Here is a 19,215-nt window from a genome sequence, read left to right as displayed (position 1 = left end):
TTATTAATATATTCAGACTTCAAAATAATAATAGTCTTCAAAATAAGAGGTCCTTGGTAGAAAAGTAACTAAAGGATCAGGTTGAGAAATAGCCCTATTATGTTGAATGTGAAACAAGGCTCATGAAGTCTGGCCGGCCAGCTGGAATTCTGATCACCTTTGTCCAGTTTTTTCCATGGACTTAACTCTAACTGCATAAACCTCTGTTCCCTTTCACTGTAGGTTTATAGTGTTCCATCTTGCTTTGAATGTGAGGGTGCTTGTAGACACCCAGGGACTCCCTCCCTTCATTGCTGATCTTTGGCTACTATTAATAGAATCTCCCACTACAATTCAGCCTGTGCTGTTTTGGGACTGATGTTTGTTCCCTCCTATTGTTTTGATAGAGAAAGTGCCACATGAGCTTTTTTTTTTTCCACAGGGATGTCAGCCAAACACTCAGTTTTCTCTTGAACAGTTGCCATTTCTATCTCTCTGTTCCACAGAGTTCTCTATACAGAGACTTTTCAATTTTTACATAGTGGTCTCTTGGAAAGGTATCACTGGGGAGTAGCTATTTTGAGAACTTTTAACAAAGAGCCATTTCTTCCAGAGATATCCGCCTCTCCTGGGGACTTATCGCCAGACAAGTGACATTTTATTGTTGCAGAGGGTCCCACTTGAGTCTTCTAGTAGCTGTGGTAGATATCTTATTTCTTAGATCTCGGGAAGAATTATCTTGATTATTTGGTTTGGTGTTCTAACACATGACTCTTAACATTTCTCATGGATCATAAAATATCCAAAACACTAGAGTGAGCCACCATTTTTAGTGTCCACGGGATCAAAAAGGGGATAGAAAACTAAGATGGTTTGAGATTTTTCAGGACCCTTTCTTTTCAGGGAAATTAGGTCCAGAATTTCCAGCCTTCACTGGCCACTAATCTCTGTTAGCTTTGATGAGTTCAATACAGGCATACCTTGGGGATATTGCGGGTTTGGTTCTAGACCATTGCAATAAAGTGTCATGATCTTTTTGCTGGTAGAGAGTCTTGCCTTCAATTTGTAAAAAACACCTGTGAAGCGTGATAAAGTGAAGCGTAATAAAAAAAAAAGGTATGCCAGTATAGGTAATGTGGTTGTGGAAGCTGACCTTGGGGGCTGGTTCTTCTTGTTGCTTTGAAGAATTTTGCATTGCCTCACGTATTCATCTGTGTGACGCCAGGGCTCACTAGTTATTATGAAGTAGTTAGTACTTCCTGGGCAGGGATGGAGTAAGGGGCTTGGTGGGGCTAGACATTTGAGCTGGAGGAACAGGAATGTGCCTGGCAGGTTGGACAGAGAATGAGGCAGTGTCCCCAGATGCAATAGGAAGGCCTTTGAGCTTTGAGAGTTTATGAGGAAGCCAGTAAAGGTAGTCTGTTTTGTTTTTGTTTTGGGAGGCAGCAGAAGTTATTCTCAGAGACTGGGTTTTCTTTGCCAGCAATTTATTTAGTACAGGTACCCTGTGGGAATTATAATTTCACAAGCCAGTAGCACATAGGCTAATTAAATAAGCAAAATAAAGGAATAATGTATTCCAAACGAATGACAGATTAATCACACTATTCTTCCAGGCAAGGGGAGATGAGAGGAATAGTCTAAATTTAACATGAGGTGTACCTTTTTATACAAGTTAACATGTAGGAGAGTCGGGGTCCAGCCTAGAGCTGATTTCAAACACGTTGCTGGGGAACAAAGATGCCAGTGCTGGTGGCAAGCCGATCTCTTTCACAGGTCCAGCTATGTGGTTTGTAAACCCCTGTCTACCAGGAGTGCCTGCCAAGACAAGCTATTGCCCAAAGAGACTTCGGAGAGTTTTTAGGTTAGGAGGAGCCACCTTGTCCAAACCAAAAGTCTCAATGGTGCTCACAGACTCTCAGTATTTATAGTTTAACTATCTCCCAGCCATAGTTGCTTCTCCATACATTTTTTTTACTATATCTTTATTGAAGTATAGTCTTACAATATTATATTAGTTTCAAGTGTACAGCATACTGATTCAATGATTATATACCTTGTGATCACCACGATAAGTTCAGTAACCACCTGTCACCGTGCAAAGTTATTACAATAATACCATGGTGTGAGGTCTACGTGGCCCTTATACTCTGAGGCCCAGCTCCTCTGTGGAACCGTCAGGACTCCGGCTTGCACCCCTACTCTCCCTGCCCCTTTTTCATCTCCCTTCCTTCTCCAAGCTTCTGTGGAAATCATCCAAATCCTGGTTAAGTGCTGTCTCTTGCTCTCTCCTCAGCGGGTGTAGTCTCTGGAATCGGGCTTCTGTCTTGGATTTCTGTAGCTTCCTTGCGATTCAGTAAAGGCATGTTGACCCATCATGGGGATTCCTGGCAGGATGGCAAATCTGACTGTCTCAGGGGGAAGAAAGTAAGCAGATCTTGAAGGCACAGCTTCTGACTTGGTCATAAGCTCCTGGACTCTTGTCAGTTTTGGCTGTCGTAACACATGAGGTTGTCAGGAGGCTGAGTGGGTGGTGCTAAAGACAGCTGTGAAGATTAGCAACTGATTGGGCAGTGAGATCCAGACCTCTGGATTCAGGAGGAATTTATTGAGCTTAGTGACTAGAGTTGAGCAAAAGGAAAATACTGCCATGTCAGTATTTATTTTTAGTATCAAAGTACCAGTGGAACAAAGATGCCAGTGCTGGTGGCATGTATGCTACATTAACATGATGTGTGCTTAATTATCTCAATATTTTGTTTAAAAGTGTTTATACTGTATGAAATTAAAAAGACAATAAGACTGAGTGGTTCAGATGCACAAAGTTTGGACACACTACAGAATGTCAAGTAAAAACTTAAATTCATAAAAATTTAAATGCTAATCATACAAATTACTATTCCTATATAGGTTAATAGGTAAGTAAAATTTAAATTTTGTTCAAAATTAAAACTTACCTAAATGTACTAAATAAACTACATTTACTAAATTCAAAATTAAAACGTACTAAAATTTAAATGCAGTACTCTTAAATTATACATCAGTGATGAGGTTGACTTCAGGACATTTTCAACTTTTTTTCTGTGCTGAAAACTATGGAGTAGGGGGACGATGAGACCATTGAACTACAGCTCATTCCTCTTATTAATCTTTCATCTCCAAATCTCACCTGTCATTTGATAACTTTGAGGAAAAAAATTTTGGTGGGAGGGGAAGAGCAGAGAATGTAGTAGCCTTTTAATTGCTAGCGTGCTATGGTTTTTGGTTCAAAGACAGTATTTCCTGTTTGTCTTGGTGTTCTTTAGTTTCATCACTAATTTGGAAATTAGTTTTATCATTTCATTTCATCATTAGTTTCTTTGAACTGGAGTAAGAATTAGTCTTCAGAAAGAAGTTTTGCTTTATTGGTTGATTTTCTTTCTCTTCCTGAGGATTATGGAGAGAAAGAAAAAAGTCTAAATGAGGAAACCTTGGTATGGGTAAGTCTCAAATATAAATAGGCTAATGGGAGAAGCATATTATTCAGTTTTTCATCTATAAAAGGTTAATAATGCCTAGTCTCCTCCTTATTCATGCCCCCAACCAACATTTGTATGGTGAATTAGTTTACAACATATTTCTGTGCATTGCTTCAGGTCTTTCAGGATATTTTAGACCTTGATCCCCAGGAATAAACACATTTTACACTGTGTCCCAATACAAAGTGGTGTGTGTGAATCACTTTGAAAAAAGTTTCATGAAACAGTACTTTTACTATCTGTGATACATTCAAAAGTTTTCTGTTCTGTTTGATTCTTATTCTACTTTTTATGCAAACTTTTATTGAAGTGTAACATGCAGAAAAGTGTCCATATCATAAAAATACAGGATGACTTTTCGTAAAGTAAGCACCTCTCCGCGCCTGCCCCCATCAGACAGCACATTACCGATACCTTGGAAGGCTCCATTGTGATCTCTTCCAGTGAGTTCTCTCTCTCAGAGGTAGTCCCTAGCCTGACTTCTGGCACCACATTTTATTTTTTGCTAGTTGTGATCCACTGAATCGATTTCAAGACCCAGTAGATCTCTACCCATGGCTCAAAAACCACAGCCTTATTTTATCTTCCTGATGCAGAACAGGGCCAATTTCCCCGGGGAGACCAAGCCCTGCACTGAAAGAAGAGGGCCCTTTGGCCGAGAGCATAGAAAGAATTAAACACACACACACCAAAGTTAGGGTCAAAAGGAAAATTTATTAGAAAAAGGGCAGCACTGCACAAAGTGTGGTCTCCTCATAGGTGGAGAGTGAGAGGGAAGGGACCCTGAGTGTTCAGGGAATTCAGTTTATATGTCGTTCTCTAGTTCCTGCAAGTTATAGTTAAGATCTTTGTTTTACCCATTTCTTTTGTTATGGGCATATAGTGAGGAAGAATAAGAATCCGTGGAAAAGGTAAGAGGATGTAGTGGTGAAAAGCCTGCTGGCAGTTCCTAGCCTTTAACCCATGGGTTCCCTATGGTTTTAGCCATAGGGAATAAATGATTTCACTTTCTGTAGGGCACCACTTAAAGACTCTTTTCCTGTTTCCTTTTCACAGTGTGGGAAATGGGTTGTTAGCAATCCTAGTAGAAATGTTCCTTTATTTTGCTGGTGTCCTCCCGGCCTGGCTGCAGGGCTGATCAGCACACTGTAGTCTCTGAAAGTAGCTTGATTAACGTTATAGTTCTCTTGCCTCCTCCCTGCGTCATCCCCAATACCCTTGAGATGGTAATTGTTTCTGTTTTATAGATGTAAAAGGCGAGGTCCAGAGGGCACGTGATTTCTTCCAAGATCACACAACTTGTACTGGTTTCTCCTTTTTTCATGCTTTTGAGACACTCTTCTCTCTGAGATAAAGAGTGACTTGCTTCTTTGGAAAGTCAGTTGCAAGGCTTTGTTGTTTTACGTCTAGTTTTTCACTCCCTCTTACTTGTGTTTACAGGATTGATGTTCATTATTAATGTAGCGCTAGCGAATTCCAATATTGCCATTCTGAAGTACCAGGAATGGTTTTTGTTTGTGTTTTTGTGAATATGAGTTGTGTACATTTGCTCATTGCTCTGAAGGATGTGTGCTTTGGAGGCTTTCATGCTATACATCCTGTGTCCATCCCGTCACTTCCACCCCTCGCTGCCTCAAATGAAACTCTGCAGGTGTGACAGATGGCTTGGACTGGGTGTGCACAGCTCCCCACCCTCACTGTGCAGCAAAGTCCTGTGCTGACTTGCATCTCCTTCCCTGCCTGTAGAAGCCGATGGATAGATTTCTTTGTATCCCATGTATCCCTCAGGCTCCAGAGTTCCCACTGCAGGGAATAAGTGCTGAGCTGTCTCATCGCCCTCAAGCCTTTCTGGTTGTGAGGTCATTGCTCCCAGCCAGGACTCCTAGAGAACAGTTGGTGCTGATGTCCCACAGTCTCTGCCCAGAAGTCCTTGGTTGGGCATTGGGCCTGTGGACCCCCTTGGGCTGTGAACTTGTGAACTGTTCTGGCTCTGTTCGTTCTTAGCTCAGGCCTCCTAAGAGCCTTGGCCTTCTGAATTCTCCCTCGATGGAATTCCCTGGGAGAGAGGCAGTTTGGAAACGCATTCAAGTCAGGTATCTGATAGCCAGTGTCCTGATGGTAAGGGAGGATTCAAAGCTGAGCACCGAAGCACAGGATCTGTATTATTGGGGCAGACAGCCTCTTTATTCATTGGCTTCGAAGGCCTGTTTTGAAACAAGTGAAGAGTAATGGAGATTCAGGGTATTAACAACAAGACAACAGGCCCAAAATGCATCATTTATGCTAAGCCCCATGTCACCAGACTGAGATTGACTTAGAGTTTTTGCTCTCCCAGAAATAAAATCTTAACACCAGTCAGTCAGGAATCCCTTGGTCAGCACTAGTTAGGTAATTTATCTGATAGACCCCTCCATCTCAGAAAGGAAAGTGACCTTGCAATAACCAGTCTGCTTTTTTTTCTTTCCCGCTTAGTGTAATTTCTTTGTTCCCTTCTACTTGTAAAAATTTTTCATTTTGTACAGCTCCTAGGAACTTCTTTCAGTCTGCTAGATTAGATGCTGCCTGATTTCATGAATCATTGAATAAAGCCGATAAGATCTTTAAAATTTACTCTCCTGAATTTTGTTTTTTAACAAAGAAAATGTAGGACAATGTCCTGTTTATAAAGTGTCCTTGTCATGGAGGTGCACAATAATCTTTGGGGGGAAAATTTGCTACCCCAAGCATTTAAAACTGCTTTTTATTGATAAAGCAGCTGAGTTTCAGTTTTCTAGAAATTTCAGTATGGATTAGCAGATTTTTCTTCAGTATCACATAACCGAGATGTTATAGTTCATTCTGATCATCGACCTCAACCCTCAGCTGAGATGGAGTTGGGTAGAGACAATGGCCACCTTGTTCACAGTGTGAAGATTTAGTGGCCTTTACTGTTGCATTTGTTATAAAAATGACGAGTAATTTCTTTTTTGATTGGTGCATCTGGCTGTCTTTGCTTAGAGTAGAAACCACATTGGCAGGAAACTTAGTTCCTGAAAGCCCAAGCTGCAGGAGGCAGGAACTACATACCTTGCTTTTTTTTGTATACTGGTTTTATTGCAGTGGTCTGGAACCAAACCCACACTGTCTCTGAGGTATGTATGTATGTATGTGTGTATGTGTGTGTGTGTGTGTGTTTATTTATTTATTTATGTATAGTAAGAATGCTGGAGAGGAGGGCAGTCAGCAGCTCTTGAGATTTTTGAGATTTTTCTTCTCATTCTACTACCAACCTCTATTCTGCATGTTTGATGGCTCATCCTTAATGGATTTCTTTCTTAAGACTTTCACATTCATTCCACTTATGGAACCTACAAATCTATGTAAACGTGATAAAATGGGAGATACTTTGTACAAAGTGGCTGGCTATTGCGATGTGACATTTATGCCTGCCATTTTAACCTACAGACTCAGAAGTGGAGAATTCTTTAGTTATTCCTTAACCTGTTGTTTTCTTCCTCTTTCTCTCTTTGTGAAGAAACATTTATTGAGGACCTTCTATATGCCAGACAATGTTGTAGGTCATGGAGATGCAGCAATGAAAAACAAAAGTCCCTTCCACATTGGAGTTTTTGTTCCAGATTGGAAGATGGACAAATGTGTAATAATTTCAGGTAATAGTGATGTTAGGAAGAAAAATAACGCAGGTGTTTCTTAATATGAAGGTAGCATCTTGACGTGTTAGCATTGGAAAGGGACTTCCAGTATGCAGTTCAGTTAGCTCAGAGGACAGATGTGTTGACTCTGCTTGGAGCATTTCCCATTATTTAAGGGAAAAGAGTGGCAATACACACAGACTTATACATTTTGTAGAGCAGGATTGAACCATTTTTAGGTTTCACTATGCCTCCTTACTCATTATTCCTGGTAACAACACATTAGTTGCTATCTGGAAATACAGCTCATTACCACCCTGGGTTTAATGGGTGCCCCCGAGGGGCTCCCCTCCCCTCAGTCATTTTAACCTTTGGGGAGGGCTGAAATCACAGCCCTTTTAGTCATTAGTTGCATTTGTATAACTGTAGCTCTAGGATTGTCTTCCCCACACTAATGCTGGCCATCCATTATTCTAGGCCTTGTAAATAAAGGTTGATGAATTTTGATTAAAATTCAGTGAGTTTGAAAAAAAAATCTTTGAGCTTTTACCAGATTCAAGGCAAGGATTCAAGGTAAACAAAGTCGAATAAGGCAGTCTTTACATTTAATACATCCGAAACCTGAATTAAACGATGGAAAGTGCCCTCTTACTGTCTGGAAGCAAAATGGTTCATAGCCGGTGTTAGGTTTTAAAAGCTGAATCTCCCACACACGTTTTTGTGTCTTTTCTGAAGAGCTCTTTGGTGTGGAGTGCAGTTACCTGTGGGGATACTTTATGTGCCACAGTCCATCTTGAGTAGCTGAAAACATTTTCTGTACATCACATTATTGATATGAGGCTTTTGGAGGACCAGATAATGGCCTTACTGGGATGAGTCTAAACTTTCAGGATAGGATTCCTCCTATTTGATCCTTTGTTTGGACAACTGAACTTGTTAAATGGAATTAGCATTAGAAAAAGCTAGAAATACTTTCTTAGCTATTCTTAACACACATACCCACCCACCCACACCTACTTGCTTTTTCAGTGAGAGGGACACATAGGTCCCTGACACTCTTACTAAGGATACACCTGTCTCTGATCATTTCTGTCCCAGGGACATGTCTGTAAGTGCCATAGGGCTTGATTAGCAGGTGCAAGCAGATACTTAGCAGAAAGGTTAGAGTCAGCCTAACGACTGTCCTCCAGGACAAGATTTATAATTTGCGTGTAAAGCATCCCAAAACAGTTTGTATAAGTTATGTTGTCACTCAGTTAAACGAAACGTACACATTTGAATGTGGTGCCAGGGGAAAGGACAGAGTCGTTGGAAGCGTAACCAGCCAAGGCACCGAGTGCAGCCGGTCCTCGAATAACACCATCTTGTTCAACGTGGTTTCCTCATTGACGCTGATGAGATGCTGTAGGAACTTAACTCTTGTTTATATCATTTAGCCTGTGGTAAAATTGGTTAGGTAATGTGTCATTTCACTACAGTTCCAAGAATCTATAGATTAAGTGAGGATTTACTGTACTATCTTTTAATGAAATTGCCTTGAAAATGAAAAAGAAGAAAAAGCCTAGGGAATGGTTTCACTTATTTTCTTTCCCTACTTTTTAGCTCCTTTTAGGCAAACATGAACAGCATATTAATATATTTTTTTTAGCAAGGTGCAAAACTGAGTTGGTATCTGGTAAAGAAATGGGGTGTGGAGTGGAGTGAGTCCCATCTGCCAGGGGTGACACAGTGCCCAGGGCTCCTGTCCAGCCTAGCCACAGCCACACTTTTTCTGGTCAGGCTTGGACCGTCGCCACTTGTGTGTGTCACTGTGGAGTCTTGAGAAATACTGAGGTTGGAGGGCGGGCCCCTGACAAGACACTAAAGGGAGCCTTAGAGGACTCTTGCCCCATAAGCTTTTGTAAGCCCCAGGCAGGCCTTTGGGAAAGCCTGAGAACTGAGAGAGAATGGGAAGAGGAGGGTTTCCCCATCTCTCCTTCTGAACAGAGCCAGGCCCCTCCCCAGGCCAGGAAAAGCCAGGCCTCCCACCTGCTGTTCCTCTGGTCCTCCCTCGCCGCCTTCTCTTGCGTCTGTTGAAGGAAGGCTTCTGTGCTGTTCTGAGCTCCAGGTCGGCTGGTGTTGGCTTTTGGGCAGCTGTGGCAGGGAGAGGGGCACCGGAAGGCTGGGAGGGGAAGCCTTTGGAGTATGAATTTCTCCAAAAATGTCCACAAGTCTTACCAGAGCCCTCGGTACTCAGGAGACTCTGTGTGTCCATCACCCTTACTGCTTCTGCTTTTCCCTACAGAGTCTAAGTGAACCAGAAGGAAGGAGGCCTCGGAGGGAGCTTTTTTCCCCTTCCTTTTAAAGCATCACTTTTGTTTCTTGTTTACACCAGCACCACAGCCCCCTTGGGAAATGGCTAAGAGAGCAGGGGAGGATGGGCAGTTACTGAGATAGAATCTGAGAGACAGGATATACTCCACTTAGCCTCTAATCTGGTCTCTTGGGTTGAAAAGGAGGGGAGGAGGAAGAGGGTGCCTGGGAGCCGGGATGAGACAATTTGAAGCAGCAATGCAGCAGCTCCTTGCTGCATTGTACTGGTCCCAGAGGTGCTGAGCTGGGACCTCAGATCCCAGCTGGGAGTGGGGCGGGAACGGGCACTGGCCTGGTCTTGCTTTGAGGGCCACCGTGGAGTCTGGGGCATGGGTTGGGGCATGGGTCCTGGGACATGAGCTGGAAATCACAGTGAGTTCTGTCGTACTCTCAGTGCAGCCCGGACACTTTGGTCGACGGTAGATCAGGTCGAATTAATTATCTCACTAGTTCAACAAATCTGTAGGTGCCTGCTATGTTCCAAGATGCTCATGGCTGGTGACACACCACTGCGTTTGAAGCGTATGATGTTTTTACCATGTTTCCCAGCTTGCACAAATTTACTAAGTTATATACATGTACTTATAGGTCCATTATAAAGCACACACAGGAAAGAAAATACGAACAAGATAAATAGAAATAAGTTCTAATGTTTGTTTCTACACTTCAGTGGATTGTGTTGCATACATCCCACTTCGGAGAGCACTAATATACTCTTACTTTCATGCTTCCGATCTCCACGATAGCTTTGGAAAGTGGATTATTTTGGAGTTGCGGCTGCCTCTTGGATAAATGGAAGGTTCAATAGAGGAAGCAAGGCAGGCAGATACTGAGCTCACATAACTGGTTAGCACTGGGGCCCCAGCCAGGCCTGATGGCTGTCATTCTTTCCTCCACCCTCCTTGGGTGCTCAGGTTGCCTGGGGTGGGCATTTAAGGTCTTGTGCTCCTGTCCTGTGCACCGTGGTCAGGCTACTGAGAGGTGGGGCTGTTGGTGTTCAGTCCCTTTACTGCATTTGATCATCAACAACTGGCCAAAATGAGGGATCCTTTCCCCACTAGGAATACCCGAGAATTGATACTGCATTTGATCATCAACAACCGGCTGAAATGAGGGATCCTTTTCCCACTAGGAAGACCCGAGAAAGGAGGCCTGTGCTGGGTGTAATGAGCATCAGAGCCAGGCCCTGGGCCTGTTCTTCCTGACTGGCTGCTGCCACCTCCTGCAGAAAGTTTTTCTTTACATCTACCTGTTAAACCATCCCCCGGAGGAGCAAATCTGTGAACATGCTTGGCATCTCTGGCTCTTGGTCCAGCATGTAACAGTTTTCTTCTGGCCAAGGACTTGGGTTCCACCATGGAAGCTGCATCAGCACTCGATGTCCTTTATTCACCATAAGTGGTCCAGCTGCAAGAACTTTGCTCATGGGGTGCGGGGGAGCCAGAGCACTGTAGGCCTCCAGGGTCTCTGAAGTTTCTGGTCCCTTGGCCTGTGACATTTGGCCGGGATGCTTGTGTTGCGGTTGGGGGTCAGGAGCCTAGAGAGCTGTCTGACTTGCCCCTTCCCCATCCATGTCTTCTAGGGCTATGCCCTTTCCTTCCCTTGCGCAGGACTTTGCCTTTTCTGCTGGTGGGAGAATGGTTCTCTTTGTAGGTATTGGTTTCCTATTCAGAGGGAACCTCCTGATAAGGGTTCTGGGATGCATTTTCTGTGGCCTGGGATGAAGCCTGGAATGAGGCCTGGGACCCTGGAGTTAACTTTCTCACAGGCAGGTAAAACCTAGAAAGTTAATCTCCTTCAGGCTTGTTCCTACAGACTTAATTTCCTAGTTCATCCTAGGACCCCCACCTCTTGGTAAAAAGAGCTATTACAGTGTCTTTTTAATAATTCTCTGTCTCCTCCTACGTTCTGCCTCAGGATACCTTTCTTCACTTTACCCCAGGAAGGAGAAGAGTCACTTATGGTGATAGTGCAGGAAATGGTGCTGGGCTAATGTTGGTAAAAGGGCCTGGAAGGTCGGGCGGACTCTGCTGAGCTGGGGCTCTCTGCCCCTCCCGTGCAGGGGCCTTTCCTGGCTCCTTCCTGCCCTTCCTCGCCTGGGGAACCAGTAGCCTTTGTGTCTCCTTGACAACAGGCTAGATAAGTTAAAAATAACCTTGTGCCTGAGCTTCTGTGTGTGTGTGTGTGTGCGCGCGCGCGCGCGTGCGCACACACACACACACACACACACGCAGGCATATGTTCTCTTGCCTGCTGTGTTCAAGCCCAGTCCCTGAGGCTTCTAGATGGTCCCAGAGAGCATCTGTTGGGAGGTTCTGAGGCCCAGGTGCTCTCATGTTGAAGCTCTTTGGTTTAGGGGTCAGATCTAGATAATCACGCAGCATCCTTACTTACCTCATTAGAGATGGTTGCGGGTGGAGTGTGGGTGTTAATGTTAACATCCATAATGGAAAGCCGATCTGAGTGCGTCACTCTTCATTCATTCTAGCCGGAGAGGGGTGACCCCGGAGGCTTCGCTGTGTTTTAGAACTTCTCGGGGCAGTGGAATGGAACACAGTCCTGGGTGGGAGTTTGGTTGTACCTCTTTAGTGAACCCCTCCCCGCCCACAGGTAAAGTGGACCCTTTCTAGGGCCCTTTTGTAAGGACCCTGAAGTACAGAGAGAGGCACTTGTCTGGAGCCACCTGGCTGAGCCGTGGGGGAGTAAGGAGCAGTGACTTCGTCATCAGAAGCTGTAGCGCTTTCCCTCAGATCCTATCGGTCCTTTACAAAAGCCAGCTTTGTTTCGTGTCAGCAGTCTTGCACTACTTAAGGCCCTCTGTTTTGTGGTGTTATCCTAGTTGTAATTTAGTTTAGAAATAGCTGTTTCCATAAGGGCAAGGGCTGAGTAGCTCTCTGCCATATCTGGAATCAACTCCTGGCTTCCTCCCTCTGTCTTTCCTTCCACACAGTATTTTGCTGTGTGCCAGACATGGGGATGTCATGAGAACAAGGTATCTTGGGTCCCATCTTCAGGGAATAATAGACAATTACAAAAAAATCTCCAAGTCCCCATTGTAGCCAATGCCAATAGGGAGATGGTCTGAGTATTACAGGGAATGACTGGGGTCGGGTGGGATTAGAGATGGCTGGAAGAACATTACTAGTGACACAAAGCACTTAAATCTGAAATGTAAAAAATTCCTACAAATCAATAACAAGGAAGGCAGAAAACAGCCAGTGACTTGATAGATAATTCACAAAGGAAGATATCCAAATGGCTGATAAACATGTGAAATGGTGCCCAATTTCATATATTATTAGGGGAATTCAAATTGTTAATTGAACTTAAAAACATATGTAACTGTTTCTGTGTTTGCATGTGTATATAACGAAATCTTTGGAGATGTGATGAAACATCCTTTTTGCCATTTCTAGTTTACTTTGTTTCTATTTTCTTAATGAAAAATAAAATAAATTCCAAGATGCTTAAATAAAAGAAGAAAACCTGGGTTAATAGGAGATTTGGGGTCAACCATTGAGCTTCTCACAGCCCGTTCCTCCTCCCCGTGCCCCCCAGTTTCTTAATTTGGATCTTCCTCCGTTGCTTCTCTTCTTCCCAGGACTGCTCTGAGGTTCACAGGTATGGGAAACGCTCTACAAACTGTGGAGGGCTATACAAATACTAAGTGCTGTTGTTACTGTCTAATTCTAAGTGATTTCATTTCTCCTCCACCTCTTCTCATAACAACTATTCTAAATTCCCCTAAGAAATAAAAGCTCTGGGTAGTAGGCTCAGGAATGAGGCCTGGATGATATCCAGTCACAGCCTCCTTTGCATTCTTTGGATACAAAGGAGGGGCTTTCTCTGTCTTCTGGACCATCCCCGACTTCCCCGTAAGGCAAGTGGGTTGAATAGACTGTGGCTGTTACTCATCCTCCCTAGGTGCAGATGCATGTCTCTCTTGCAGCAGAGAGCTGGCCATCTTGGCACATGTCAGAACAGTGTTGGGATCACTGTGAGTCCCATCTGTTAAGTCACCTGACTGTGCTAGGTCCTCAGGCCCCGTTTGGGTCTTTTCCACAGATTTCCGATGACAGGTATGTACTTCTCAGTATCCTAATCAGCATTTTTGACCTTTTCTGTTTTCCTGCCACATAGGAGTCAGAGACAGAAGTGAAGGTAGATGGAGAGACTGCATCAGACAGCGAGAGCCGAGCGGAAGCTGCTCCCCTGGTAACTCCTGCAGACGATACCCCAGAGGTCCTCAACAGGGCCCTTTCCAACTTGTCTTCAAGGTAACCTGGCTCGCTGGGGGCCTTGTTCTGTGTCCAGGTGCCATGGAAGACCCAGGGTCCTCAGAGAGCCCACAGTCTTGTGGTGGGAGTCTGCTTCTGTCAAAGTATGTGGGGCAGGCCTGCCTACTGGCATTGGCTGCTGTCCCTCTTGTTTCTACCCAGAGCTCCATTGAGTGTCATCTAGTGCTTAACAACAATTGTGAGCATAGCCTGGAAGGGTCTGGCCCTTGAAGGGTGCTCTGAGTTGGGCTGGGAGAGGCAGTCCAAGGAGGAGAAAAGCGTGGACAAGGGAATGATGGTGGGCAAGGTCGCCGACATAGCACATGAGGAGTAATGGTTTGTGACTGATGGGTTGGCTGCTTTTCGCAGAGGAACCCAAGCTTCCAGTCCAAAGTTTGGTTTTCCTTCTCTCATGCACACACATCCATTACGAGCATTTAAAAATTCTTTCAGAAGAATCGAGAAACATCTCTACTTGGGCGAATCCAGGGTTAAAATTCTGGTCCCTTGAGACTCTGGTCCCTCCAACACCAGCTATGTGGGTAGATTAAAAACACAAACTAGAAGACCCCAAAACATTACCTAAGAGTGTTCCTATGTGTGTGCCTCCCACACACATGTCCGTTTGAAAGGTGGTATTGTGCAGTGGTTGAGGGCATGGGTTCTGGAGCCGGACTCCTAGGATCCAGATCCCAGCTTAACCACTTTACAGCTGAATGACCTGTGCATCTGTTTCCTCCTCTGTAAAAGCTCGTAAGAAGTGTTGAGAGTTGGATAAATTAATATATGTAAAGTCTTCATAAAAGTACTAGGTGCATATTTGTGATAGCTATTATTATCGTTGTTTAATATTATCTCTATAACGATACAGGAGCAGAGCAATGTTGAATTCTGCTGCAGGAAACATGTTTTTTCTTCAGATAAAGATGGCCGTAGAAGCCATCCAAGAAGATACAGAAGTAGAGGGTGTTGCATTTTCATTGAGATTTTTGCTCGATTCCTTCATTAAGCTGAGTGTATTTTCTGTAGGCCTTGAAGTACCCGCTGAGTTCCGTGTGGGCGAGGCGATGGCTCTAGTGGCCCTGCTTCCGCCAGCATGTGGCTAGTGCGTCTGTCGGGGTGAAGGAGGTCCTTCTGGAAAGGATTGACCTCAGGCCCGCTCCTCGGAGGACAAGCCATCGCTCTCGGGTTTGTGCTTCGTTTTTTTTGTTTTATTTTTTCCTGGACTTTTAACGTGTTTTCTGTTTCTCTCCTCTTCAACTTAGATGGAAGAACTGGTGGGTGAGAGGCATCCTGACTTTGGCCATGATTGCGTTTTTCTTCGTCATCATTTACCTGGGACCAATGGTTTTAATGATAATTGTAAGTGCCATTTGCGTGCTATTTTAGTTCTTTCTTCAGTTTTTCCTGCAGGATCAGTCATCTGAAGTTCTATCTGTTGGCTTGGTTCTAGGAATCATTTGGGGTCCAGGCTCTTCACAACATTTCCTAGAATATCTGTGACTTCTTACCATTCAAGAGCCAGCTGGAGGAACGTTGGCATAGGCCAGTTGTATGTGGTTAAAGATGTCTCTTTATTTTAAATTATGATTTTATTACTTCAGCTGTTTCATTATACTTTGACCCCAGCTGTGACTTTGAGGCTTGGTTTTGTTTGTTTTCTTGGACAAGGCTGCATTCTGTGTGGGATGGTGTGAGAAAGAATAGAGGAGGAGAGCCGGATCACTGTAGGACTGACATTTTTCTTAAATACAATGGTTTTCCATGAAGGCCCATGACCTATTGGTTTCTGTTTCCAAAGATCGTAAGAATTGAGTGAGCAGGCGTTCTCATTCTTTTGTGTCCTACAGGTGATGTGTGTTCAGATAAAGTGTTTCCACGAGATTATCACGATTGGATACAACGTCTACCACTCCTATGACCTCCCCTGGTTCAGGACCCTCAGCTGGTAAGCTCTCCAACCCCATCAGGGCCCTTGGGAGATTTGGATGGTGTTTTTGGTAGATATATACAGTGGTGGTGGGTAGGAGGGGAGTGAGGGCTACAGACCTGCACAGCACCTTTGTCGTCTGAGTGGCTGGCCTTTGAGGAATCCTTAGTAGTTGCCCGGAATCTGGAATCTCCCTCAGAAGAAAGCAGACTGGCTGATGTGCTATAGAAGTAAATGCCAGGGACACCAATACCAGGTTGGGCAGGGTTTTATGAAGAAAATGGTATTTAAGCAATGAGTGAAGAAAGATAAGTGAAGAGGATGCTCTAGGCAGGGAAAAAACAGGAGCAAAGCAGACAGGTGGCAAAGCTGGAGTGAACCATCTCAACAGGCAGGGAGGGTTCTGTTGGGAAGGGTGGAAATAAGAGTGGGAGGCAAGATGAGGTGTGTTTTGGAGCGTTCTCTTATATTTTGAGTGTTCTCAGGTTAGGTATGGGAACTCTATAAAAGGGGCAGAAACTAAATCCCAAGTTTGTGATAGATGGAGGGTGGACGAAAGCTGCCACAAGTTTCTAGATAAACTTCTCACCTACAGTGTCACTAGAGAACGGGGGACTGTGGGGCTCTGTCTGGAGGGTTGGGGAGACCGCTATTTCGGTCCTATCCTTGGGGTTTTTTGACAGCCTCTCTGTAAAGGACAAGCCCATGTGCTCCCCGAGGCAATGACCTGTCTTTATTTACAGGTACTTCCTACTGTGTGTCAATTATTTCTTCTATGGTGAAACAGTGACGGATTACTTCTTCACTCTGGTCCAGAGAGAGGAGCCTTTGCGGATTCTCAGCAAATACCACCGGTTCATTTCCTTTACTCTCTACCTAATAGGTATGCACTCAGCGGCACACACGTGCCTGTGCCTGTCTTGTTTTTGTATGTCTGCCAAGTAGGAGCTGGACACGTTCTCAGTTAATGTGAAGTTTTGATGACGTCCACTCCGAGTGGGCAGGGGAGCAGAGTCGAGACTCTGCCTTACGCGAGCTGTAGCAACTCTTTACTGAGAGAAGTGAGACTGAGGGGCTTTGTGGGTGTGGGGACTGCAGTCGTTGCTACCTGTCCTTGTGATCCAGCCTCTGTTGGAGGACAGCACAGCGTGGTCCTGTTTTGATTCTCCTATCGGCAGAGATTCTACGGTGTGACAAACAAAAACCACTAAGGAACTGACATATAGAAACAAGTGGCCATCTTTAGGAGAGCCTTCTAAGGAGACTGCCTTGAGGGACAGTCTCCTGTACTGATTTAGGTTTTAAAAGACTGTGACTTCACAGGGCCTGGGATCTTAATCCTCTGAGTCTCAGCCCTTTTTAATCTAGAGCTAAAATGGAGGAGTTTCTATGAGGGTTAAATCATGCAATAAAACTTGACAAAGTATAAAGTGCTCTGTCAGCCTAACTCAGTTCAGACTAGTTCTAATAATGCTAGTGTTTTTCCTAGTTGCCTTTAAAGCTAGTTTGAGACCGAAGAAATTTGTTTTGACCTAAATTTGTCTTACCTATTTTCGATCAGCTCTGTGAATGACATCTGGCTATTAAAAATACAAAATTCACTGCTTAAGGGGTCTACTGACATTGAGGATATTCAGAGGGCATGTTTCAGAACCCGAATGCAGCCCCCACAGGGAGGCCAGGGCTCTGGAACAGCAACATGCTCTCTTCTGGGCAGGACTGCTTTTGAGAGGCCCAGCACACTTGTGGGTAAAAGTCCTTTTCCTTCCTAGAGGAGGGGCTGGGTTTGCAGATATTTCTTGACACCATATGGGTCAGTGTAAGACTTGGCAAGGGTGGCCTTGACCCTATACCTAGTGGATTCTACCCTCCTGCTGTACACCAGATCTCTTCTCTGGGACAGAGGTTAGCAAACTTTTTCTTAAAGGTCCAGATAATAAATATTTCAGGCTTTGGGGGCCCAAGGTCTCTATTGCAACTCCCCAGTTCTGTCACTAGCAGGAAAGCAACTACAGATAGTATGTAAACAAATGCGCTTAGCTGTGTTCCAATAAGATTTTATTTATAAAGACAAGCAGCTGGCTTCACTTGTTTGCTGGCCTCTGCTCTAGGGTCAAAACATTCTTATCTGGTGAATAGTGGCCTAAATTGAGTGTTGTCTGCAAGATTTAAAGATAGTGGCTTCCTTTGATTGTCTTGAAGAAGACATTTTTTTCCCTTCTGATTACTATCTGAAGAACTAGCCTGCCCCTGCCCCCCAGGCTTTGGGATTGTGTGCTGGTTAACTGCTATCAGGAAATTTGCCAAAGGACCAGGTAACACAGATAAAGGAAATGACTGGGACCAAGATAAATGTGGAATGTGATTCATTTTGACCTTTCTCCTCCCTCCCTCAAACCAGGATTCTGCATGTTTGTACTGAGTCTCGTCAAGAAGCATTATCGCCTGCAGTTCTACATGGTAAGGGAAGTGCGTGTGTATGTGTGTGCGTCTCTGTGTGTGTGCGAGAGAGGGAGAGAAGGAGAGAATTCTTGGCTTAAATGAAGTTCTGCAGAAATGCAACAGGCCTCTCATCCTTTCTGTAATAAAACTCTGGAGTGCAGTCTGTCTTCATGTATCTAGAACCCAGAGCATGAGGAAAGAAGGCCCATTTAACTTTGGCAGCTCTCCGTTTACTTAGACCCAGTCATGGTTACTTATTTTACACCCTAAGTAATCGCTCCACTAGGACCCGAAAATGGGCTCCAGGTAAGGCTCAAGGTGAAGGTTCAAGCATGTCCTATCTGCTACATCATTCCGTCAACTCTAAGGCATCCTTTCTATGAGTGCCCCAAGCACTCAACAAATACTAAGAATGAGAAGTACCCAGGCTTTTGGAGCATAGAAGGACTCACTCACTATTAGTCCCGACTGGATTTGGACTGTAGCTGGGGGACAGTTTCTCCCAGAGGCCTGTTCTGTACCTTTTCACTTCTAATAAGACAAGTGCAGAAGCAGATATCTTCCCTACCCATTTCTCAGCAATTTTTTTTATTTTGGTATTGACTGTTGTTTGAAGTTCCTTTCAAGGTAAACCAATAAAGTCAACTCTTTCTTTTGCAGTTTGGCTGGACCCATGTAACATTACTGATTGTTGTAACCCAGTCACATCTCGTTATCCATAACCTGTTTGAAGGAATGATCTGGTGAGTAATGACAATGAGGGGATTTTCCCTTTTATTTTGCGAGTGTTTCTCATGTAAAGGTACTTTACCCTCTAAGCCAGTGGCTCACACCTTGAGCTACATCAGAATCCCATGCAGGGCACCCCTGAGTTGCTGCTTCAGCAGACCTAGGGAGGGGCCTGAGAATTTGAGTTTCTAGTGAGTCCAAGCTGATGCTGATGTTTCTGGTCAGGACCTACACTCTGAGAACCACAGTTCCAGACTAACAGGTACAGGGATATTTAAAAAAATCAAAGACAATGCTAATGTATGGCAACACATTTGAAACCCCAGAGTAAATTTTTACGATTTCCCAGCAAAATA

General features: G+C 44.2%; 1 protein-coding gene across 1 annotated transcript in view; it reads left to right on the top strand.

Moving 5' to 3' along the window:
* The window catches only part of CDS2 (CDP-diacylglycerol synthase 2), a 48,417-nt gene that overhangs the window by 20,127 nt on the left and 9,075 nt on the right, over positions 1 to 19,215 (top strand). Inside the window, exons 2-7 of the mRNA XM_039863775.1 lie at positions 13,622 to 13,758; positions 15,024 to 15,120; positions 15,609 to 15,706; positions 16,432 to 16,571; positions 18,090 to 18,148; positions 18,791 to 18,873. Of these exons, the coding sequence (XP_039719709.1) occupies positions 13,622 to 13,758; positions 15,024 to 15,120; positions 15,609 to 15,706; positions 16,432 to 16,571; positions 18,090 to 18,148; positions 18,791 to 18,873 (614 nt within the window). The remainder of the gene's footprint in view (positions 1 to 13,621; positions 13,759 to 15,023; positions 15,121 to 15,608; positions 15,707 to 16,431; positions 16,572 to 18,089; positions 18,149 to 18,790; positions 18,874 to 19,215) is intronic.

This window comes from Pteropus medius, unplaced genomic scaffold (genome assembly GCF_902729225.1).
Source record: "Pteropus medius unplaced genomic scaffold, Ma_sr-lr_union100, whole genome shotgun sequence".
NCBI lineage: Eukaryota > Metazoa > Chordata > Mammalia > Chiroptera > Pteropodidae > Pteropus > Pteropus medius.
Note: the sequence above shows the minus strand (reverse complement) of the source record. Positions and strands in the feature narration are given on the sequence as shown.